We start from the raw sequence: 24,906 nt of genomic DNA on the forward strand, positions 1-24,906 counted from the left end.
AAAGTCAGGCAGGACTGATTGAAAGTTTAGTGTTAACTAAAGTGAAGAAATTTTATCAGTTGCTTGGTCACAGCTGGGGAGCCTAATTTATAATGTTACAGTTCTTCCACAGTACTCAGTAGCAAAGGAGTAGGACATGATGTAGCATGTAATAGGGGTTGGCCTATGACACTGTTGTATGGGCATATTTTGTTAGGTGAGATGTTTCAGTCCATAAGAGGATGTGTACAATCTATTAGCTGACAGTTCTACCCTCAGGTACATTGTGAAATCACATGAGTGAATTTGGCTTGGTGTGTTCAGAGGACATGAGAAATCTATTTTGTTGAGAATTACAAATTATATTCACACTAAGAGATGTCACTACTACTTCCCAAATTAAAAATTATCTTTATAATTTCAGTATGTATATGTCACTTTAAATATGTGAAAGTCTATATACAAGAGACAGCTTGAGTAGTTGTAGAGTCTTCATTTTAAGAAATATATAATGAGTTCTTAATTTTTTATGTTTCTAAGAAGGCTTAATATTTGATTAACATTCACATTTCAAAAAAATCAGTAGTATCATAAAAAAACTACACAGAAATAGATAATATATTCACTGAACACTTTTCATTGAGTAACAGTTTAAATCAGTGTTTCTTAAATTTAACTGTATTTTATAGTCACCTAGGAAACTTTTTAAAAATTCAAATGCTGGCCGTGCGCGGTGGCTCACACCTGTAATCCCAACACTTTGGGAGGCCGAGGCGGGCAGATCACGAGGTCAGGAGATCGAGACCATCCTGGCTAACACAGTGAAACCCCGTCTCTACTAAAAATACAAAAAAATTAGCCAGGCGTGGTGGCGGGCACCTATAGTCCCATCAACTCGGGAGGCTGAGGCAGGAGAATGGCATGAACCCGGGAGGCGGAGCTTGCAGTGAGCCGAGATTGCGCCACTGCATTCCAGTCTGGGCGACAGAGTGAGACTCTATCTCAAAAAAAAAAAATTAAAATGCCTAGGTTGAAAACCATAAGGTCAAAAGCTTGCATGATTATAGGACTGAATTGATATTGTGTGATTTAAACTGACTAATATTAAGGATCTTGTGTTTCCAGTACATGCTACAGAGGACTCAAGATCAAGATGAAAATGTGGCTCTAGAAGCCTGTGAATTTTGGCTAACTTTAGCTGAACAGCCAATATGCAAAGATGTGCTTGTAAGGCATCTTCCTAAGTAAGTGTTCTCTCTTTTAAATGCTGCCTTGTTCGTTAATTTCTTAAGTGATTCTTCATTTTCATGTTTTTATAAAATTCATTCTTTTGCCATCAGGGAGTGAGATTCTAAAGAAGCCAGACTTAATTTTATTGTCGGTAAAGGGATTTTTCAAAAAGCAATTGCCTATTTTAAAAAAATTATGTGAGTATGGTTTCTTCTAAATTGTAATTGATTTTGGATAATTTACAGCACAGTATTTTTGTGGGGGTTTTTTTGGTTTTTTTTTGGTTTTGTTTTTAAAAAACAATCCTTGTTATTTAACCACAGACTCTTGTGAAGTTTTGTTTTTTTCCAAAAAATAATTTCCCACTAGTTGTGATGAAATAAAATTTAGTTGATGTTAAGCCCATTTTTCTAAAAGTAAAGTAATATAAGCTCATGAGAGAAAACTAAATTGCAGAAAATTCTATATTTTCTGCATTTTCACCACCCTGAGTAATCACTGGTAGTATTTTTTATGTCATCTTCTAATGTTCTTTTCTGTGAAAGTACCGTATACTAAATAGCATGTATTCAGGGTGGTTGAGAAGGAATTTGATTTAATAATATATAATACATTAACATGACATCTCGCCTATAGTTAGTGCTTAAAATTTTAAATATACTGTTTAATGGTTTGTTCTTTTCAGTTATTGTATGCTGTGTGCTGTCCTCCATGTCATTAGTCTTTAAAACTTCAGTGGAGGTATGCTATTCTATCATGGTATACATAACCTTATTTACATAATTGACGATTATATATGGGTACACTATAGAGAGAAAGAGAGAGACTGTTCTCTGCCATTGAATATTTAGGTTGTTTTGGCTTTTTTTCCCCCTCATAAATAATCCTGGAGTGAATATCTTTCTTTGTCAATAAAAGGTTGTTTCTTTTTGTTATAATTACTAGGAGTGATTTTTTTCCTCAGAGTCAAAGTATATGAGCATTTTAACGTTTTTTCACAATATTCCAAATAGTTCTCTAGGAAATTTATAGAACTGTATACCTCACTGTGTGTCTGTTCTTTCACAACTTTGCCAGCCATGAATTTTAATTTCTCAAATCTTAGCCATCTGGATAAGCAAAAAAACAAAACGAAAAAAAAGTTTTTAATACGTCTTAATAGCAAAGGGTTTTTTTTTTCTGGATGTTTATGGTACTTGAATGTTCCTATTTTCATATGGTCAATTGAGTTTTTTCTTTCCATCAAGAAAGCAAGAATTCCAGTCAGTTTATTTGGAGGGTAAAGTTAAGCAAGGTGCATCATACTTGCTTGACCTTGCCCTCCAGATACACTGACTGGATTTTTTTCTCTTTAGGAAATCTGTTAATTGTTCTTCCTTTTCTCTTTACTTTGTAATACCACTTTAATGATAACGTTCGTGTTTCTGTGGGGTCATATAATTCTAAAAGTCATAGATACTAATTTTTATAAAAATGCAGAGATTTTCTTTTTTTCTTCAAGAGCAGAAATCCACTTTTATTTATTGACTTTTCGTTAGTTTAAATCCTTGAGGGGTACAGCATCACTCAGATTTTGTGTCCAGTGGTCTCAGCAGGAAGATTACTTTGAAATTTGGCATGAACCATGCCACTGTTTCCATGGGCCCAGATTACTCTGGCTTTGTTTAGTTTGCCACCGGGAGTCTCTGAGTTGTTCTTTGTTTTATGTACATAAGCACATCTCTTGCCCAAAGAAAATTCTGTTTCACCTCATGCATCAACATCTTCAATTTTAAGAAGAGCTGTGTGTTTCCTTTGGTTCTGGAGACCCTGCTTTTAGCCAGCAGAAAAGGCCTTGGGCCATAGCCTTCCAGACATACTTCCTTTTAGAAGTCCTATTCCCAGCAGGCTGCAGTTATTTGCCCCCAAATTTCAGCAGCAGCTGCTTCACTATTTTATAATGAAAACCTACGCTATAACATAAACCTATGCTGTAACAAACCTATGCTAATGAAAACCTAGGTTATAACATTAGAGATGATGTTAAAAATATGGAATTTTAACTAGGTACTCTAACTCTATTACTGCACTAATATAATCCAAATAGTCCTAAACCAAGCAGGAAATTAAAAGATTAGCACCACCCATTTTGCTGTGCTAATTAGTGCCAACATTAAACAACTCAAGCCAGTCATGACTGAGTTTGACTTATGTCTTCCCTACTACTGTGAGAGGAGGTCTCACTGTATTGCCCAAGCTGGTCTTGATCCTCTGGCCTCAAGCAATTCATACTGCTTGGCCTCCCAAAACTTTGGGATTACAGCCATGGGCCACGGTACCCAGTGGGAGCCACTGTTGTATATAAAACGCAGCTGTTTTTATTGTTTTAGATAATGTATTGACAGGATAGCAGAATATCAACATCAATCTGATGCTGAGATTAAAAAGCACAATGAAATAACTTGTTTTTCCTATTTATTAACCACACTTGCTTAGTATAATACGAGCAAAAAGTGTTTGCATAGGAATTAAAATTGTATGTGTTAACAAGATCGCTCATAAATATAAACTCATTTAGAAAGCACCATTGTAGGCTGGGCACAGTGACTCATGCCTGTAACCCCAGCACTTTGGGAGCCTGAGGCAGGCAGATCGCTTGAGCTCAGGAGTTCAAGACCAGCCTGGGGAACATGGTGAAACCCGTCTCTACCAAAAATACAAAAATTAGCTGGGCGCGGCAGCACATACCTGTAATTCCAGCTACTTGGGTGGCTGAGGCAGGAGAGTCACTTGAACCCAGGAGGCAGAGACTGCAGTGAGCCATGAGCTGAGATGGCACCACTGCACTCCAGCCTGGGCAACAGAGTGAGACCCTTTCTCAGAAAAAAAATGCACCAGTGTAACAAGGAGGATATTAAGTTCTATTATCATTCTGGGCTATATAGTCTCTCATTTTTTTTTTAACTAGTACTATTTTTATTATTGAACATTAATGTATTTTGTGATCTGGTATAGCAGCTCTTGATTTCTCTTGTTTTTACAAGTTGTTTTGGCTATTTCCCACCTTTATTCTTGTACATTAATGTCTTATAGGGCTGTTGTGTGGATTTTCCATGTAAAACAACCCAATGCTCAGCCCATATTTAAGTATTCAGTAAACGTTTATTGTCTATGTTATTACTTTATGTGATGTTGCATTAAAAAACTCGTTTTTGACTGGGTGCAGTGGCTTATGCCTGTAATCCCAGCACTTTGGGAGTCCAAGGCGGGTGTATCACCTGAGGTCTGGAGTTTAAGACCAGCTTGGCCAACGTGGTGAAACCCCATCTCTACTAAAAATATAAAAAATTAGCCAGGCATGGTGGCGCATGCTTGTAGTCCCAGCTACTTGGGAGGCTGAGGCAGGAGAATAGCTTGAACCCAGGAAGCAGAGGTTGCAGTGAGCCAAGATCGTGCCATTGCACTCCAGCCTGGGTGACAAGAGCAAGACTCCATCTCAAAACAAACAAAAACTCATTTTCAATGGCTACATGGGGGCTTCAGGAGAAATCTTCACAATTAGACCTGCTCAAAAATAAGAGTTTGCCTAGCATGATTAGACCTGGCCAGGCAAATGCCAAATTGCCACATGGTCACAGTGAATTTCTGTCTTATTTTCTGACCTCATTTTTTCTTATTGCCCAGCTTTACCAGCCAGTCCTTTATTTCTTGCAAACCTTAGTAGGCCCATCTGCCACCCCATTCCAAGGCCCTTGACCTTTGTGTTCTAATCTGATTTTTTTTTATTATTATTATTATTTTGAGATGGAGTCTCACTGTTTCCCAGGCTGGAATGCAGTGGCGTGATCTCAGCTCACTACAAGCTCCACCACCCGGGTTCAAGTGATTCTCCTGCCTCAGCCTCCCGAGTAGCTGGGACTACAGGCGTGCGCCACCACGTCCAGCTAATTTTTGTATTTTTAGTAGAGACCGGATTTCACTATGTTGGCCGGGCTGGTCTCGAACTCCTGACCTCATGGTCTGCTTGCCTCGACCTAATCTGATTCTTTTTATTCTCTATCTGACAAACATCAGAGCCACAAATAAACCATACTAACCCAAAACTTCTATCTACCCTGCTCTAGACTAATTGAACTCTGAATTCTTTTCTTTAACCAGGTTGTCAAATGCCTTTGGGGAAAGTTACACTCCCCCAGGGGGATTGTTGGCTATAGAAATCTGTGGTCTTCAACTGCAAGTGGTCTCTTCACAATCTGCTAATTCATGTTCCAGATCAGCTTTTATCTTTTATTCACCAAGAGCAACTGTTTGAAACCTTTATTACTCTTTTGATGTTCTCTTAATTCACTTCGAGCACTTAGGCTTATAAAGAAAGCAGGTGACCCTTTATCTTGCCCCAAAACTTAACAGATAGTAATTTCATATGAGCTGTTCTCTCCTAACCAATTTTCTCCTTAAGGTCTGTATAATATAAATTTTTCTTATACCCAAAGACCCTCACCGTACCAGATAAATATTCACTCTTAGCTTCTCCTCGTTGCCTCATTTTCCATAACTTTATAACTTGCTGCCGTTTTTTGTCTTCAAAAAAAAAAAAAAAACTCAAAACTTTTTTTGAGTGGGACTTACTGTCTTCACTTCTTTAACCCACATCTTGTTAACTCTTCATTATCTTAACATTCTGATGTCTGTCCTGACCATTTCCCTGAAATTGTTGACAAAGGTCATCAGTGATAAAGTGTTAGTGATCCAGATACACCTGGTTCTCCTGCAAAATGCCTGTATCTTACAAAATGCAGTTCTATGTATTGCAAGTCTTACCTAGTTAAATTATGCTAGATGTAATGTTTAATTACTACTAATCTTTCTATTTTAGAATTTAGAAGGACTTTGAGCATGAAAGTTTGGCTGGCCCACATTTCTTAAACCTATCCAGGGGATTTTATATTTCACTGCTTCCTTTTCTCTATTAGCATTTCTTCAGTTAATGAGAGCGGACATATATCACTGAATAAGTTCAAAGACAATATTACCATTGATTATCTCATTGGTTTTATTAGTACATGTAAGGTTAAGACTTATTAATTATTCTGTTGAGATCTTTAGGTCTTTGTTTCATGAATTTCTTTCTTTATAGGTTGATTCCTGTGTTAGTGAATGGCATGAAGTACTCAGATATAGATATTATCCTACTTAAGGTAAGGAAGCTTTTTTGATGAATAGGGAACATGATTTTTATATTGACTTAGTACATCTTTGGCTGGATTTGGCCAATAAAACATTCATTGAGAATAGATCTCCTGTAAATAGACTTCCTGTTATCCATAATAGGTTACAGAAGTTTAAAGATAGAAGCATAAGTTTGAGTAATGATACATTCTTGCTTAATTTGGTACTAGATGGTGACATTGGTGGGTTATTATTAATTTCCCCTTAATTACTTGGAGTTATTTTAAAAACATTCTTATATATGCTGCTCTGAATTTGATTCAGGTAACTTAGATTATACCAGCCAGTGGAGGCCATGTAGTTGACTTAAAGGGCCATATAACCTAACAGGTGTGTTACGTCAGTCTGTTCGCCCCTCCATGATGAATATGTTCTGTACTTGGGCGTGGTTCTTAATCACTCTGGAAGTATAGTTGAGAATTCTGTGCATGACCCCATCTCTGGATATTCTGTTTCTCTTACTCATGTACATATTAGCCTATCATGAATGCCACCAAAAATTTCTCTTAAAAAAAAACAACAGGGTGATGTTGAAGAAGACGAAACGATTCCTGATAGTGAACAGGATATACGGCCACGTTTTCACCGATCAAGGACGGTGGCTCAGCAGCATGATGAAGATGGAATTGAAGAGGAAGATGATGATGATGATGAAATTGATGATGATGATACAATTTCTGACTGGAATCTAAGTAAGTCAGAAAGGGAAAAGCACAGTTGCCTACTTTGATGATAACTTTATTGGGGTATAATTCATCTACTGTACAATTTACTAACCATTAAAGTATACATTTCATTGGTTTTTAGTATATTCAGAGAGCTGTTCAACCATTACCACAATCAGTTGTAGACTATGTTTTCATCACCCATACCCTTTAGCAGTAACTTCCTATTGTTTACTGGCTCTGGGCAACTACTAGTCAATATTCTGTCTCTGGGCTTGCCTATCCTAGACATTTCATGTAAATGGAGTCATACAATGCATTGTCCTTTGTGACCATCTTCTTTAACTTAGCATAAAGTTTTCACGGTTCATGTTGGTAGCATTCACTTGTATTGTGAAATAATATTTCATTGTAGTAATATGCCATATATTCTCCATTCATTGGTTGGTGGACATTTGTGTTTCTCTTTTTGTAGCTGTTGAGTTGTGATGCTATAAATACTCAGGTATAATTTTTGTGTGTAGACTTTTTTTTTGTTTGTTTTTTTGCTTTGTTTTTCTTTTTGAGACAGGTCTCTGTCACCCAGGCTAGCGTGATTATGCAGTGGTGCAGTCATAGCCCACCGCAGCCTTGACCTCCCCGGGCTCTGGTGATCCTCCCACCTCAGCTGCCCAAGTAGCTGGGACTACAGGTGCGCACCAATACACCTGGCTGATTTTTTTTTTTTTTTTTTTTTTTGGTAGAGACGGTTTTGCCGTGTTGCCCAGGCTGGTCTTGAACTGTTGGGCTCTATACCCGCCTTGCCCTCCCAAAGTGCTAAGGTTACAGGCGTGAGCCACTGTGTCTGGCCCAATTTGTATTCAGTTCTCTTGGGTAAACACTCAGGAGGAGGATTGTTGGGGTCATATGGTAACTGTATGTTTAACCTTTTGAGAAATAACCAGGGTGTTTTCCAAAGTGACTGCACCATTCTGCTTTCCTAGCAGCGTTGTCTGGAGGGTTCCAGTTTCTTCACATGCTCACTTGCTTTATTATCTCTTTATTATTATAGTCATTCTACTGGATGTGAAGTGGTATTTTGTGGTTTTGGTTTGCATTTTCCTGGTGGACCTGCTCTTATTTTGTTATTACTATATTCTTAAACTACCATTTCTCAAAAGACTGTTTGTTTTAATACTGTAAGAACATTGCCACAAGCTTTTTTGGTTTTTCTAACGTGAGTGTTTTTTGTGTGGTAATTTGCATGAGAATTGGCTATCATAGGTAATTCTAAAATAATGTAAGTTGCTTTGTTATATTCAAAACTTATGAAATATGCTTTTTAAAATATGTTAATTTCCAACCTTAGCTGCAAATCATGTCACCGGTGGAGCTAGCATTCTGGCCCACACTTCCTAATTGGGGATGAACCTAAACACCTGTGTTCTGATTTTGCTTGCTTGCTGGATTTTAAACCTCTACTGCTCTAGTTCAGGGTTTCTCAGCCTTGGCACTATTGGCATTTTGGGCCACATAATTCTTTTTTTTTTTTTTCTACATGTGAATGCCACATCATGCATGTAATTCTTTGTTGCGGAGGCTGTCCTGCACATTGTGGGATGTTAAGCAGCATCCCTGGCCTCTGCCCAAAGATGTCAGCAGCACAAACACAATTGTGACAAACCATTATCTCCTGGGGGAACAAAATCAACCCCAGTTTAGAGCCACTACTCTGGTTCAAAGTGTTGGGATTTCTAATAACTGTGATTAAAGCAGTTAAGAACAGACATTATCAGTCTGAGCTGTGTTATTCATTTGGTTAGATAATGCTAATTTCTCTGTTGCCTCTTCAGTTTCTTATAACTAACATTCTATTTAGAGTGCCTAATGTGCCAGGCACTAGGCCAAGGACTTTGCATGCATATCAAAGTCTGTTTAATCATAAGTAAGAATAAAGTCATATTTAAGATTTCCGACAACCTTGAATAGGCAAGAAAACTGCAGAGAGATTTACCCAAGATTAGCATAGCTAGTACTGATAGCACATCTAATATTGGGACCCAAGTCTCACTTGTTAAGACAACACGTGGTGTTTACTACTATTACAAATTACCTCCCAGTGTATCCCTACTTTCAGATTGGGGGAGCAGGATGGCTCAAGATCATTACACAGATAACTACAAAATAATATACATGGATGGGGGAATACTTCCTCGTCACATCCCATTCTTTGTATCCTTCCAAAAGTTTTTCTGTGCGTGCTTGGAAGAACATACAGACAACTTTTTTAGAGGAGAAGCCAAATTTCTAAAAGCGAAATCAGATTATATGTACTCTGTTGCTTTCTTTCTGTATATCACATGCCTCATTCTTCCTCAGTACATACAGATTTAGATTTCCTTTTGTTGCATGTCAGTGTACTGTTTAGTTGTATGGATCTACCATGTGGTATAACTAAGATCCTTGTTGATGGGTAAGGTGTTAACTTCTGGCCAATGTAATGGTTTTGTTTTGTTTTGGTTTTTGGTTTTTTTTTTTTTTAAGGATTTTATTATTGTCTAGTAGTTTGTGATTAGCCATTTGCTATGCCTAGTTCACGTTGGAAATTTTTAATATTTTCTTAGTCCATTTTATGCTACTATAACAGGATACCTGAAGTTCAAAGTGGAGGGGCTGCATCTGGTGAGAACCTCCTTGCAACATCATCTGATGACAGAAAGACACACCTAAGAGAGAACTCAATTCACGCTTATAATAAGCCAACTCTCTTGATAACTAACCCACTCCTACAATAACGACATTAACCCATTTGGGAGGGCAGAACCCTTAAGACCTAATCATCTCTTGATAGGCCCCACCTCCCATCTTTGTTGCTTTAGGGGTTAGGTTTCTAATACATGAACTTTCAGGAACACGTTCCTACCCATAACAGTTAAATGATATTTTTGTTGTTCTTTTCGGTTTTGTTGCTCTTGTCTAAATTATTATGATAATAAAATCTGGGTTGATTTATAGTCCCATAGTTAATTCTTTGTCTGTAAAGAGTATTTTCTAGCATGTGTTATGTTTCATGTGCCAGTGACTTTTCTTCCAATTTTTGTGTCTAAAGTCCAGCTAAGTAATTGTCTGTTTAATTCTAGATGATATACTGCTGGAAATGTTAAGTAGAGTTAATAATGTATGTTTTTTGCATGATTGTAACAGTGATTGTAATCATGATTGTAATATGAGTGTATCATATTGAATGGTTATGTTAGAAGCACTGAATTGAGTGGCTCAGTATTTCTTTTACTGTATAGACAATTCTAGTATGACAGTTATGTACAGAATACAATGTCTTCACAATTAATTTGCCAAGTAAGTTCTTGTCATAAAAAATATTCATCTTAATAGAAAATGTTTTCGGCCGGCCGTGGTGGCTCACACCTGTAATCCCAGCACTTCGGGAGGCTGAGGAGGGTGGATCACGAGGTCAGGAGTTCGAGACCATCCTGGCCAACATGGTGAAACCCCGTCTCTCCTAAAAATACAAAAATCAGCTGATCATGTTGTAATCCCAGCTACTCAGGAGGCTAAAGCGGGAGAATCACTTGAACCTGGGAGGCGGAGGTTGCAGTGAGCCGAGATCGCGCCACTGCGCTCCAGCCTGGGCGACAGAACAAGAATCTGTCTCAAAAAAAAAAAAAGAAAATGTTTTCACGTGACAGACTACCTCCTATTCAATTGAATTCTTACTTTAAAACTCTGTATTAGAGATACGAATAAAATTTTACATATACAATAAATATTTGAATATATAAGTAATAAGAGGTTAATGTAATATTTTTGAATTAAATATTTCCTTAGGAAAATGTTCTGCTGCTGCCCTAGATGTTCTTGCAAATGTGTATCGTGATGAACTGCTGCCACATATTTTGCCCCTTTTGAAAGAATTGCTTTTTCATCATGAATGGGTTGTTAAAGAATCAGGCATTTTGGTTTTAGGAGCAATTGCTGAAGGTAAGCTTAAGTCCAGTTTGAATTATGTAAGTTGGCTTCTTACTACTATTAGGTACTAATAAGGCTAGGCTACTTTAAGGAATTAGTATCTACTATTAGGTACTAATAAGGCTAGGCTACTTTAAGCCTAGGCTATTTTGAACCAGATAACTAGTATTAAACAGCCGTAGGCTGTCTTCCAACCCCAGCTAGATATTTTGCAAAATGTTTTTGTTTCATTAAAGGTAACAGAGGCCAGGCATGGTGGCTCACGCCTGTAATCTCAGCACTTTGGGAGGCCTAGGTAGGTGGATTACCTGAGGTGGATTCAAGACCAGCCTGGTTAACATGGCGAAACCACGTCTCTGCTAAAAATACAAAAATTAGCTGGGCGTGGTGGCATGTGCCTGTAGTCCCAGCTACTTGGAAGGCTGAGGCAGGAGAATCGCTTGAACCTGGGAAGTGGCAGTTGCAGTGAGCTGAAGTCGTGCCATTACACTCCAGCCTGGGTGACAGAGCAAGACCCCATCTCAATAAAAAATAAAAAAAAAAAAAATTAAGGGAACAGAATGAAAGGCTCTGATGTCTGAAGCATCCCCATTGCTTTAAAAAAAAAATCCTTGATTCTTTAGGTAAGTATAGGAAACACAATAAGGCAAGACTCTCATCATTCTCTATGAAGGGTTACTATTGGTTTTGTCCTGGCAATAAACATCTATTAGAAGAAATTGAAACACTCTGTAAGATGCTTGGGAGCAGGTAGCTCTAACTTCAGGGTTTTAAAAATAATTTTGGTATAGGTTATTATAGTATGTTTATAGCGGTAGAAATATTCTGAATTTTTTCATAGATACATGTTTTATTTTCATAACCAAAATAATGTTAACTAAATTTTAGCATTTTGATTTATTTTTTTTCTAGGTTGCATGCAGGGCATGATTCCATACTTGCCTGAGCTTATTCCTCACCTTATTCAGTGCCTCTCTGATAAAAAGGCTCTTGTGCGTTCCATAACCTGCTGGACTCTTAGCCGCTATGCACACTGGGTAGTCAGCCAGCCACCAGACACGTACCTGAAGCCATTAATGACAGAATTGCTAAAGCGCATCCTGGATAGCAACAAGAGAGTACAAGAAGCTGCCTGCAGGTGGGACAGATTCATAACACAGTGTTCTTTGTGGGAGTGAAAAACTAATTTTCAACCTTCTGATGGAGTGTTGGTGTTAAATCTTTAATGAAGTGTTTCGTAACTGAAAATTTTCCAGTTATATCAGAAAGCTTAGTTTTCTTTTTTCTTCTTGGTGAAGTTTTTTGCAGGATCTGTAGCTTTTGGGTTTGCATATTAGCATATTTTATACGTTTTGTTTGGCCGGGAGAATTTTGTTACGTAGGTTTTACCTGATGATTTTGTAGATCTAAATGTGACAACATCGATCTTAGCTGTTTCTTCTTTGGCTCATTTTTCCTACTCAGTGGTTATTATAACAGAATTATCTTACACCGTAATTCCCTCAGACATCTGAAGTAGTGATGGCAGGACTCCTGCTCTTGAAGGAATAACAAAGTTTGAGCAGATTGACATCCTCAGACTAGGTCAACCACTGTAACTCAGAAAGTCCCAGTTACAGGTCTTTGAGTGCTTAATAGTTCTGCTCTAGTAGCCATTCTATTGGTTGGTTTGGAGGCTGTCTTTTTATATCAAGCCAGCAGTTGCTTTTATTACTACAGATATTCCAGTTTCCTGCAACATACCTTTATATTTTAAAAGGGCCTTCTGCTTATGTTTATAGTTCTTACTTTTTCGAGTAGGTTTGCTTTTACCATTGACCTTGATAGTAGGAAAAAATAACTGTTTAACAAAAAAAGTAAAATTTTATTTTATTTTCTTTAGATGGAGTCTTGCTGTGTCGCCCAGGCTGGAGTGCAGTGGTGCGATCTTGGCTTACTGTAACCTCCGCCTCGGGTTCAAGCGATTCTCCTGCCTTTGCCTCCTGAGTAGCTGGGACTACAGGTGTGCGACACCATGCCCAGCTAATTTTTGTATTTTTAGTAGAGATGGGGTTTCGCCATGTTGGCCAGGCTGGTCTCGAACTCCTGACCTAAAGTGATCCACCCATCTTGGCCTCCCAAAGTGCTGGGATTGCAGGCGTGAGCCACCGCGCCTGGCAGGGAAAGTAAATTTGAGTTTGACCTTAATCCATCTGAGGCAGTCATATCTGGAAGATATTAAGGGAGGGAGGATATAGATTATGTTTGAGATCCTATAATTTATTCATTCAGTACCTGGGTTTTTTTTAGCTATTAATTGTTAAGCATATACTAAATGCTGAGTTTACATAAAGTCCCTGCCATCTTGAGACTTACAGGTTAGTAGGAAATACAAAGCAACAACATAATTAACATTTATGGCAAGTGCTATAGAAGAAATCGGTAAATAATTCACAGTGCTGATGACCAGGGCTTTCATTAACAGATGGCTTAGACCATTTTAGGAAATTCCTGATTGGGTAAAACAGAACATAAACATTTTAGAAATTAAGAGTTAGATATATCTTACAGTCAATAAGTATTCTTTTTTTTTTTTTAAACAGTGCCTTTGCTACCCTAGAAGAGGAGGCTTGTACAGAACTTGTTCCTTACCTTGCTTATATACTTGATACCCTGGTCTTTGCATTTAGTAAATACCAGCATAAGAACCTGCTCATTCTTTACGATGCCATAGGAACATTAGCAGATTCAGTAGGACATCATTTAAACAAACCAGTAAGTATCTGTTAAGAACTATTACGGAAAATAATGTGTAGCATAGTTACAATCAATAGATTAGCATATATTTGGAAATTAAGATGTTTTGGGAGATGTGAATAGTTAGCGTTAGCTACTTTAAGAGTATAGATCTTACAAAGGCAGCAAGTATATCCCCTTTCATATGGTATTCTTAAGGTAAGTATATACTTGGTGTGGAAACTACAGCAGCATTTCACATGAATGCTCGGATACTTTTTAGAATGACTAAAGCAAAGGGGTAAAAAAGTTTTTATAATCTGGATATCTGCTTTTACTTAATTCCTAATGTTTTTGAATCTACCGTTTCATAAACACTATAGCTTTAAAGTACCATATCTAGACATCTTTGTTTTCTCAGCAAGTATGAGGAGTATACTGTATAAAACAATTAGAAATTGGGGTAGTAGGTTTAAAAATGCTAAATAATAATGCAAAAGTGCCTTGTTTCCAGTAGTGTTAGTAGAAGAGGAGGATGGATTTGCCTAATGAGGATTTAAGTGATAGTAGAATTTTAATATAGCTCCACATACCCTGCTGAATGAGTAGACTTCTATATGATTGCTATATCCAAAGTCTTAAGAAATTGTTTTATTTTTAGGTTACACTTAAGATTTGGTACAGGGCAGGTCATAGGTTTGCTTTGCTGTTGGTTGGTTGGTTTGGTTTTTGTGGGGGTTTGTTTTCTGAATGTCTTTAGAATCTGTGCCCCTGTTTACATGATCACTATGTTTAGTCGTTTTATGGATCATTCTTTAGTTTGACACTTAAATGATTTTAAGTCTGTTTTTCTACAAATGCATCTATATAAGTTTACCTGTTGATTTAAAAATGTACTATATAGTAACAACCATATTACACGTTACAGTTCCATAACTGAAAAGAATTGTGTGTGTGTGTGTGTGTGTGTGTGTGACAAGGTCTCACTCTGTCACCTAGGCTAGAGTGCAGTGGTGTGATCACAGCTCATTGCAACCTCCACCTCCTGGGCTCAAGTGATCCTCTCATTTCAGCCTCCCCTGTAGCTGAGACCACAGGCGTGTACCACCATTCCTGGCCAACTTTTCGTAGAGATAGAGTTTTGCCATGTTGCCCAGGCTGGCCCAAACTCCTGGGTTCAAGTGATCTGCCTGCCTCAGCCTCCCAAAGTGCTGGAATTACAGGTGTGAGCCACCATGCCCAGCCCCAGAACTAAAAATATTCTGTAACTTAAAGAGAAAAACTTAGATCTTCCTTGATTGTGATTTTTTTAAGTAATAGATTTTGATTAGCTGTGTGTTTATTGATAGACTTTTTTTTCGACAAGGATAAAAGATCAGTAGATCGCTAGTTCTAGATCTAAAAGTAGAACATGGGCATGTAAGTATAAAGGTAGGCAAAAGAAAGGAAAACTTTAAAAGGGACTGTGCAGAGTGAAGAATGACTCTTAAAATGCCTTTTGTAATGATTTTACACAATTCCTCAAAATGAATTTTAATTTTCAAAGACTCAAAATGGTCTTGTTGACATGTGATAGTGGAACTTTGTATGTTTTTCATCATTGTAAATAGGAATATATTCAGATGCTAATGCCTCCACTGATCCAGAAATGGAACATGTTAAAGGATGAAGATAAAGATCTCTTCCCTTTACTTGAGGTATGCAGGGCTAGTAATATTTAATCTGTTGCCAAAAACACATGTTCAAATCCAAAATGGGTATATATGATAAGTATTAATAAATTTATATTCTGAAGTAGACAAAGGAAATTATACATGTTGTTCTCTAACCTGCTTTACTAAATTGATAATAAATTAGAGTTTTAAGTTCTCTTATGTTATCTACTCTCTATATAGAGTAGATAACATACTAGGAGGATATATATACCGGGGTATATATGTATCTTTTCACTCATACATAGATGTGGAGTAGTGGGATTTGGTGCAAGGAGGTACTTATTTTCGAATTTGAAAATGTTTCCATGTGTACTTACTACTTTTTTTTTTTTTTTTTACACCCCTTCCATTGCAAACTTTTATATGATGTTCTAGTAACCGAACACACTGTGAAATGTAGTCACTTAAACTTAGTTGAATTGACATCAATAGAACCAGTTCAGGCCTTTTCATTCTTGCTCCCTGTTACTTCAAGGTTCACCATCTTCTACCGTGGATTGTCCTTAGCCAAAGAAGTTAAATTTTCTATGACTAAGAGCAATGACTAATTCTGGGCCCAACAAAACAAGAAGAATCATTATGGTTCATTTTTTGTATGCAGTCGTCCCTCAGTATCTGCAAGGATTGTTTCCAGGACTCCCCTTGGATACAAAAATCCAGCGATGCTCAAGTCCCTTATATAAAATGGTGTGGTATTTGCATATGGCCTATGCACCTCCTCCCAATATACTTTAAATCATTTTAATTGTTTAAATACTTTTGATTCAAGATTGGTTGAATCCATAGATACAGAGGGCCAACTGTATATATATTACTTTCCGGCGGGATCTCAGAATGTGCCCAGTAAAGTCCATTCACAACATTGACCATGATGGGAGCATGAAATGAGTCTCTTCAATTTGAGGGGAAAATATGAACACAAAATACTCAATCTGTCCTTAAAAGATAATGTTTCTTGTAGAAACGCTTCCTGTGAGTAAACCTGACCTGATTGGCTGGCAAACTAACAGCAATGAATGGCCTCCAAAAGAGAGGTTTGGCGGGCGGGGGGTGGGGACAAACAAACCTGCTACTGTAGAAACTAGTAGAGCAAGCTCATAAATGACCAGGATCCTGTTGAGCGCAGTTTCAAGCATTCATCATAATCTTCAGTATACCTAGAAAATTTAGCATGTGTACTCTATTCTTCCTAGTGCCTATCTTCAGTTGCCACAGCACTGCAGTCTGGCTTCCTTCCATACTGTGAACCTGTGTATCAGCGTTGTGTAAACCTAGTACAGAAGACTCTTGCACAAGCCATGGTAATATTTTTAAAATGTCTTCCCCTTGACATGGTGGACATTTTTCTAAAGATAGGCATAATGTATACAACCTTTTTAAGTAGTTAATTAAAAACAAACTTACAAAAAACATTGTGTCTAATTTCAGCTAAACAATGCCCAACCAGATCAATATGAAGCTCCAGATAAAGATTTTATGATAGTGGCTCTTGATTTACTGAGTGGCCTGGCTGAAGGACTTGGAGGCAACATTGAACAGCTGGTAGCCCGAAGTAACATCCTAACACTAATGTATCAGTGCATGCAGGTGAGACTTGAAAGGTGAAAATGAATTGAAGCCTGTTTCTCTGTGTCACATTGGGGTTAATTTCTTCTTATTTCTTGTAGGATAAAATGCCAGAAGTTCGACAGAGTTCTTTTGCCCTGTTAGGTGACCTCACAAAAGCTTGCTTTCAGCATGTTAAGCCTTGTATAGGTATGAATATTTTCTACTGCTATGAATATGGTTTTTTAAAGTTATTTTTACACCAGCTTTGTTTTTTTATTATTAAACTGAAATTGCATGGAATCCCAACATTTATAAATGTATACTTTATTGGTTAAAGTAAACTTGCTGTGATTGAAGCAGGCAAGATGGCAGGAACCCCTAATATTTCCTTGAGCTTGCCATCATCTCAGCTTTTTAGGTACTCCTGTGACTGGAGGAAAGCTTAGTAATAATACTTCAGAGTAAAGGACATGCCCACCAGGGAAGCCTTGGTACCATGGACTAGTTAATAGATCCTTTTTTGAGCAGCCACCTTTTTGGTAGAGGTACACAGAAATAGTAATACCAGATTTTCTTCTCTAGCAAACCAGCATACTTTTTCACATATTGCAGAAAACTTCCAACAAATGTCACTTTAACTGAGACTGTGTCTGGGGGCTCACACCTGTAATCCCAGCACTTTGGGAGGCCAGGAGTGTGAGGTTGGAGACTAGCATAGCATTTGTCTTGGCCTTTTGTGACAATGATAAGGAATTCCTTGAATGTTGTACCCTGAATTGTTCTCAAACCTATGGGTTATAAATGAGTTATGGGATTTTTTTTCCCCCTTTTCTGTATCTCAGCATGTTGGGTAACAATTATTTTAATACGGCCAGGCACGGTGGCTCACACCTGTAATGCCAGCACTTTGGAAGGCCAAAGCGGGCAGGTCACGAAGTCAGGAGATCAAGACCATCCTGGCTAACACGGTGAAACCCTGCTTCTACTAAAAATACAAAAACTTAGCCAGGCGTGGTGGCATGTGCCTGTAGTTCCAGCTACTTGGGAAACTGAGGCAGGAGAATCACTTGAACCCGGGAGGCAGAGTCTGCAGTGAGCTGATATTGTACCACTACACTCCAGCCTGGGCAACAGAGCGAGACTCCGTCTCAAAAAAAAAAAAAGAAAAAAAATTGTTTTAATACTTCATTTAAACCTTAATTTAAAATACTAATTGAATGTTTTATCATCTGATGTAATTGTGCTTTTGGATAATAACCATTTCTCAAAAAACTAACATAATTAACATTAATTATGATATATTAAGAACCATCAAGTTTAAACCTAACAGTGTAATGAATTCTTATGGGAAGCTTATCATTCTCATATTTACCATCTAATTTAGTTTTTTAGTTGAAACTTATATGAAAGGATTAATTTTTTTATTATAAAGTGTTTAAGACGTATAAAAGTAGAAAAAATGTAACAAACCCCCTATCACCCAGCTTCAACTGTCCAGTCATGTTTCCTATATACTGTTGTCAATGGTGAGACACATAGATCTCAGATATTTTGGAGCAAATCTCAAACACAGCATTTGAAGTCTTAATATTTTAGTACATACTATACTATCTCTTCTTACAATTGTTTTTTGTTAAAGAAACCATGTTTTTTATTCTAAAGAGTTTCCCTTACTGTGGATTTTACTGATTGCGTCTTTCTGTTGTCTTTAACATGTTCCTCTGTCCGTTGTATTTATTGTAAATTGTTTTGATACAGAGACTGAGGTTCAATGAGATTTACGTTGTTTTGTTTTTAAGACTTTATAGATGGTATTGTGTACTTAGTGTACATAGTGTCTAGTTGTCCCTCCTTTTTTTTTTTTTAATGTTACCAATCTTGATGATTGTCTCAATTAGTGATTCTCAACTAGGGGCAATTTTGCCATTTGGGGAACATTTGCCAATGTCTGGAGACATTTTGTTTAACGCTGGAGAGGTGCTATTGATGTCTAGTGGGTAGAAGCAAAGGATGTTGCTAAACATCTTATAATACAGGAGACAGCTCCCCCTCCCCCCAACAAAAAAATGATCTGGCCCAAACTGTCAATATTGCTGAGATCAAGAAACCCTGGCTTACATCTCCTGATTTATTAGGAGTTTAAAAAATTATGATATTCTAATTCTTCATTAATAATGAAGGTACTTATATAGAGAGACATTTCCCATATCAATAAATTAACTATCCTGAGGTAAAATCATATAGCAGAGGCAAGATAAATACTTGATTCTTTTTATTTACCAATTTTCAAAATAATGAATTGATTCCTAGCATCCTCCAAAGGTATCTTTGATGTTTCAGAGTTTAGTTTTTGATTTTTTTTAGTGCTAGTGTGACTTCATGATGTTCAAGCTGTTGTACTGCTTGCAGTGAGAACTTAAGTTGGCTCCCGAGTCCTTTCATTATGACAAAATAGTCCACTTATTTTGCACATTTCCTGCCTTTGCCTGTAATGTGACATTTTCTGAGAGTCCTTATTTTTTTTTAGTGGCGAATGATATTCAGAGACCACAATCAGAGCACAAGAGTGAAAGTTGCTTTAAAAGCCAAAATCATTGATTTTTTTTTTTTAGTCTAATTACAAGAGATTACTCTGACCAACTCTTTTTAGTGGTATGTAAAATATACCCAAACTTATATTTCCTGTTCCACATTATTTGAAAGTTCATTGGCCAGATACTGCTTTCTTCAGTTTCTTAAGGTAAACATTACCAAGCCCTTTAAAAAATATTTTTTAAATACAGTTGCCTAGTTTATTTCCACCAATTTTAAAATTGATGTTGCAATAGTTTTTTTAATGGTGAAACTTATTTCTTGCTTAGATTTCTGTTTCCACTTAGTAGAATTCCTTTAAAGTACAATATACTGCTATTGAAAACTTTACTACATAGTTTAAATTTTTTTTCTAGCTGATTTCATGCCAATATTGGGAACCAACCTAAATCCAGAATTCATTTCAGTCTGCAACAATGCCACATGGGCAATTGGAGAAATCTCCATTCAAATGGGTAAGATGTTTTTCCCTATTTAAAAGCATAAGGCCTGGCACGGTGGCTCACGCCTGTAATCCCAGCACTTTGGGAGGATGAGGCGGGCAGATCACCTGAGGTCAGGAGTTTGAGACCAGCCTGGTTAACATGGTGAAACCCCGTCTCTACTAAAAATACAAAAATTAGCTGGCGTGGTAGTGGGTGCCTATAATCCCAACTATTTGGGAGGCTGAGTCAGGAGAATCGTTTGAACCTGGGAGGCAGAGGTTTCAGTGAACTGAGATTGCACCACTGCACTCCATCCTGGCAACGGAGCGAAACTTCGTCTCAAAATAAATAAATAAAATATAAATTTTTAGGTGCCTTGATATTTTTGTAATTGCTTTAATTTTAATTATTTGTATTTCTATATTTATATGACATGTCAGAGTTAATACAGGAAGCAAAATATTTCACATTGGTATTTTAACGTTCAATTTTTTCTTTTTTGTTTTTTCTTTTTGGGATGAACTCTAGGTATAGAGATGCAGCCTTATATTCCTATGGTGTTGCACCAGCTTGTAGAAATCATTAACAGACCCAACACACCAAAGACGTTGTTAGAGAATACAGGTACCATATGACTGAACTGTTTCAGTGAAGAGAAAATTTGTTGCCTTTTAATTTTAATATGCGTAGAGAAACCAAAGCAAAACTAGCTTTTAAAATTTAGCATATTTTATATTTAATTGCTATTTTGGATGTTTCAGCTACATTCTATAACCAGTTTTCAGTGGTTATATATTCAGTGGTATAACCAGAAAAACACTTTTTTCCCCTATTCCAGTGTTTTAATACTTCCTAAAATGGATCCCAGCAAAGATAACTATTGAACCATCTGAATTTTGCTTTTGAATTAATTCAGAGAGTAACTGGGAGCTGGGAAGTAATTTTTTTTTTTTAATCTGTCCAAATGTGGTCAAAAAGATTCAGTGGCAAATTGGTTAACAGTGGCATTTGTAGTTTGTATTTCATCATATAATTTTATTCGAATTAGGACTTTAGGCAGTATGTTATGGGATTTTTTTTTAATTTATTTATTTTTTTATTTTTATTTTTTTTTTTTTAGGAAGCTTGTTTCTCTTTTGCATTTATAGAGAGCATGTTTATATTAAAGAGTACCTTCCATACTATAGAACACATTTGTGGGTGGATTCGGTCCTTTTCTTTCTACCCTCCCTGATTGCTGCTAACAATCCAGAAAGAGAAGTTTTGTTTTCATTCAGGCACATTCCTTTCTTTACATGCTAAGATGATTCCCATAATTTATTTATAATTCAATGAGTATTCTACCAAAATACTAGACAAAGATTAAAATAAGGTTTTCCAAATAAGAAAGTTACTTTTCAAAGGCATTTTTATTTGGTATTTTTAAATTATAGAAAGTTCATTTTATTCTAATGCTATTAAAATTGATAATGTTTATTGGTATGGAAGGAAATCTTTTAATTATGAAGCAGTTATCTGGCTGTTTGGCTGTATGGGTACTGTTTATTTCACAAAGTGAATTAGATTTTCTTGCTGAAAAGTACAAAAATCTATGTATAGGATGGGTTATGAAATCTTGTTAGGATTTTATCTTTTCAGAATGCAGTACCTATACATGACATTCAGATTTGAAACACTTGCCATTATAAAATTATTGTTGAACCTAAAGAAACTTCTATTTATTTTTAAATGTGAATGCTTAACTGCAAATAAATGTTGAGTGTAATGTATATGAAAGTTTCTTGTGGGATATCAGCTGGTGAATTTGTTACATAGTTTAACAAATTGGCTTTATTTATAAGATTATATTTTAAATATGATTATATCCTACATAAATAAACAAGTCATAATGCCCTAAAGTTGATGGATTAAATTGATATTATTGAGAAACACACTTGGGATTCATTAGATTACCTCTTATCACAAGTGGCTGCATAAAGTATTGTTTTCTTTATTTCTTACCCAAAAAAGCGGGTTTTTTTAGTTATTAAAATCATTGTCAATGGCTAATATCTAGATTTTAGCAGCTTTTAATTACCATTATCTCAATATTTCATAAAGCCAATTCCTTAGTCTGCCGTTAATTTGCTTTTTCCGATTAGTATATCCTGCACTGAACTTTTTCAATGGACCATCATCTGCTTTATCGCATGTTTCATTGGATTGTTCATACTTGCCTGTTTAATGAGAATGTTGCATAGTTTTTGTGTCTTTTGAACATAGGTTTTCTTTCTCTTGCTTCATATGAATCTGCTGGATTTTAGTATTATCTGTGTAGTTTGCTTCAAGTAATCCTTAAACATTTTTCTTTACCCCCCACCCTTTTTTTATGAAAGGTTAACCTGTAAGTTTTTGAGAGAACACCATTAAAGCACTTCATGGTTTGTTTTCTGTTTGTATTTTTTCCTGTTGTGTATGAATGTATTTACATGTACGTACCTTTGAATTGCAGAATGCAGTTCCGAGTTGCATTTGTTTTAGCTCTTTGTAAGTTTAAAGACTTCCTCAATTTTTATGGTGAATATATGTTTGCCCACTTCAAAATTGTAAAAAAAAAAACAGTGTGTAATTAGTATAATGTATTATCTATTTTGTGCTATACCTTTAATAGCAGAAACAATATTTTTTCCTATGGTCCACATATCATATGTCATTGCAGTGGACTGTAAATTTCCTTTATTAGAATTTTATTTCAAACATGGCTTAAAGTTAGTGGACTGTTATCTGAGTTATCAGAGGTTTGACAACATGAGATTTGACATTGTAGCATAGCAATATTCTAATCCATTCATTCAGTGAGTACCATGAGACTTAAAATCTGACCGTTGATTTTGATGTAAGGTAACAAATTTCCACTGGTTGGTTTGGCAAATGTTAATCAAAGAAAAAATTTTTAAAACTACCAAAAATTTGGTTTAAATTCTCTAGATAACTTCCAAGGAATGGAAATCACTTTCACCTGTATTAGTTAGAGATACTTGAGAAATATAATCATATTTACTGATATTTCCTCACCAAAAAAACTATAGGTTTTATTATTAAATTCTGAAATTTTGGCTGGCTTTTGAATGAAGGTTCTCTAAATTTGTCCATTTAACTGCTCATCTTATTAACAGAATGATACCTTGACACTCGATTGAGCGAGAAAAGCAATTCATCATGGTTTTTGGTGTTCTCTCAATCTTTAGATTTTTTTAATTCCTTTTGTTTTTCTTTTTCCAAGAGTATGCCATATATGTTGCTGCCCCTTATTTTAGGGGGTGGTAATAAACAGCACTGGTGAAATCTTATGTTTATTATCATACACAAATTCTGTTGGTTTCTGTTTCTGAGTTATTTGTTGTTTTTTCTTTATTTTTTCTCCTTCCCCCTCATTTGCTCATGTCTTGGTTGGCGTTTGGTGGTGTATAACCGTGATTGCGTTACCTTAGCAATAACAATTGGTCGTCTTGGTTACGTTTGTCCTCAAGAGGTGGCCCCCATGCTACAGCAGTTTATAAGACCCTGGTGTGTATTATTCAATCTTTTTTTTTAATTCATTTTTCTTCACTCTTTCTTTCTCTATCTCACTTTTAGATATATTTTCAGTTGGTTACAAAAATCACAATCCTTTATCATTGCCAACCATGTGACTAATCTTGTCCTATCAGGTTTGTGAGGTTTTTCAATAGCATCGTCATGTATATTTATTTTATGTTGTGGCTAACGACTAATTGATGCATGGGATAAGATTGTCACATGCTTGCTGTGTTAAAAAGCTTGATTATACATAAAAAGCATTTAAATATCCACCAGAAAAATAAAGATGCATGCAAATTCTATAAATTTAGGTTTTTGCATTACGTTTCTTTTTTAGAATTAATTTGGAAACTTGGATTGCATTAAGAAATACATGTTTAAATTTGTTATGTATAAAAATATTATTTGCTTGTTAATGTAAAAGTTAAACATCTACACCATAAGCTATATAGTAATAGTTTATATTGTGGCACTATATCCTATGTTTTGCTTCTTTCAATTGATAATCTTTCAATTCAAATCATTTTAGTAGTGTTTAATGGAATACAAGTCATGAGTACAATTTTAAAAGTTAATTTGGTAATTTGTTCTTCTTGGCTCAGTCTCATTAATAGTTTAAATGGGAGATTCAAATTAGTTATCTACTTTATAAATGCAATTTATTAAGAAAATGTGGATTTCACTGTTTCTACTATATTGAGATAAGATGGGCCCAACAAACAGGAAGTATGAGTAAACAAAACTAAAGCTTTCCGAAAAACTCTTTTAATATAATCATTATCTATACTGTGGTGCTTATTCCATTAAATACTGTCCATTAGTATTGTAATTGAATCTGCTTATTACTTAAATGCTAAACTCAATTCTGTAATTCAATAGGTGCACCTCTCTGAGAAACATAAGAGACAATGAGGAAAAGGATTCAGCATTCCGTGGAATTTGTACCATGATCAGTGTGAATCCCAGTGGCGTAATCCAAGTAAGATGTTCACAAAGATTTATTTTTAATGTCTAATTAATAAAATTTTAAAGGAAGAAACATTCTGATACTTTAATTATAAAAAGTTAACTATTTTCAAAGATATCAAAATACAGTTAAACCTTTAAAATGTATATTTCTTAATATCTTGAAATTGTAATGCCTTTTTTTTTTCCTAAATTTTTTTTGTCATGAAATGAGATAGTAACAGCAGATTGGGACAACAAGGTTATATTCTTGTCTTGAATCAGGCCATGGCTTCTTTCATCCAAATTTCAGACCTCATTTATTTACTTTGTCCCTGCCTCCCATCCCTGGATATCAGT

General features: G+C 36.0%; 1 protein-coding gene and 1 pseudogene across 5 annotated transcripts in view; one reads left to right on the top strand and one right to left on the bottom strand.

Annotated features, from left to right (window-relative positions):
- Positions 1–24,906, top strand: part of TNPO1 (transportin 1) — a 99,348-nt gene that overhangs the window by 61,474 nt on the left and 12,968 nt on the right. For 2 of the 5 annotated variants that reach the window (XM_030799139.1, XM_003266050.3), the window contains exons 9-22: positions 1,105–1,223; positions 6,326–6,386; positions 6,941–7,109; positions 10,908–11,060; positions 11,961–12,186; positions 13,631–13,802; positions 15,374–15,460; positions 16,672–16,779; positions 16,907–17,065; positions 17,146–17,233; positions 19,975–20,073; positions 20,572–20,667; positions 23,514–23,589; positions 24,481–24,580. In XM_030799139.1, the coding sequence (XP_030654999.1) occupies positions 1,105–1,223; positions 6,326–6,386; positions 6,941–7,109; positions 10,908–11,060; positions 11,961–12,186; positions 13,631–13,802; positions 15,374–15,460; positions 16,672–16,779; positions 16,907–17,065; positions 17,146–17,233; positions 19,975–20,073; positions 20,572–20,667; positions 23,514–23,589; positions 24,481–24,580 (1,713 nt within the window). Of the gene's footprint in view, positions 1–1,104; positions 1,224–6,325; positions 6,387–6,940; positions 7,110–10,907; positions 11,061–11,960; positions 12,187–13,630; positions 13,803–15,373; positions 15,461–16,671; positions 16,780–16,906; positions 17,066–17,145; positions 17,795–19,974; positions 20,074–20,571; positions 20,668–23,513; positions 23,590–23,658; positions 23,733–24,480; positions 24,581–24,906 lie in introns of those variants that run through there. The other 3 variants (XM_030799140.1, XR_004026819.1, XM_030799141.1) reach the window with 3 other exon arrangements.
- Positions 2,749–3,151, bottom strand: LOC100589504 (annotated as a pseudogene).

Source organism: Nomascus leucogenys, chromosome 18 (assembly GCF_006542625.1).
Source record: "Nomascus leucogenys isolate Asia chromosome 18, Asia_NLE_v1, whole genome shotgun sequence".
Lineage (NCBI taxonomy): Eukaryota > Metazoa > Chordata > Mammalia > Primates > Hylobatidae > Nomascus > Nomascus leucogenys.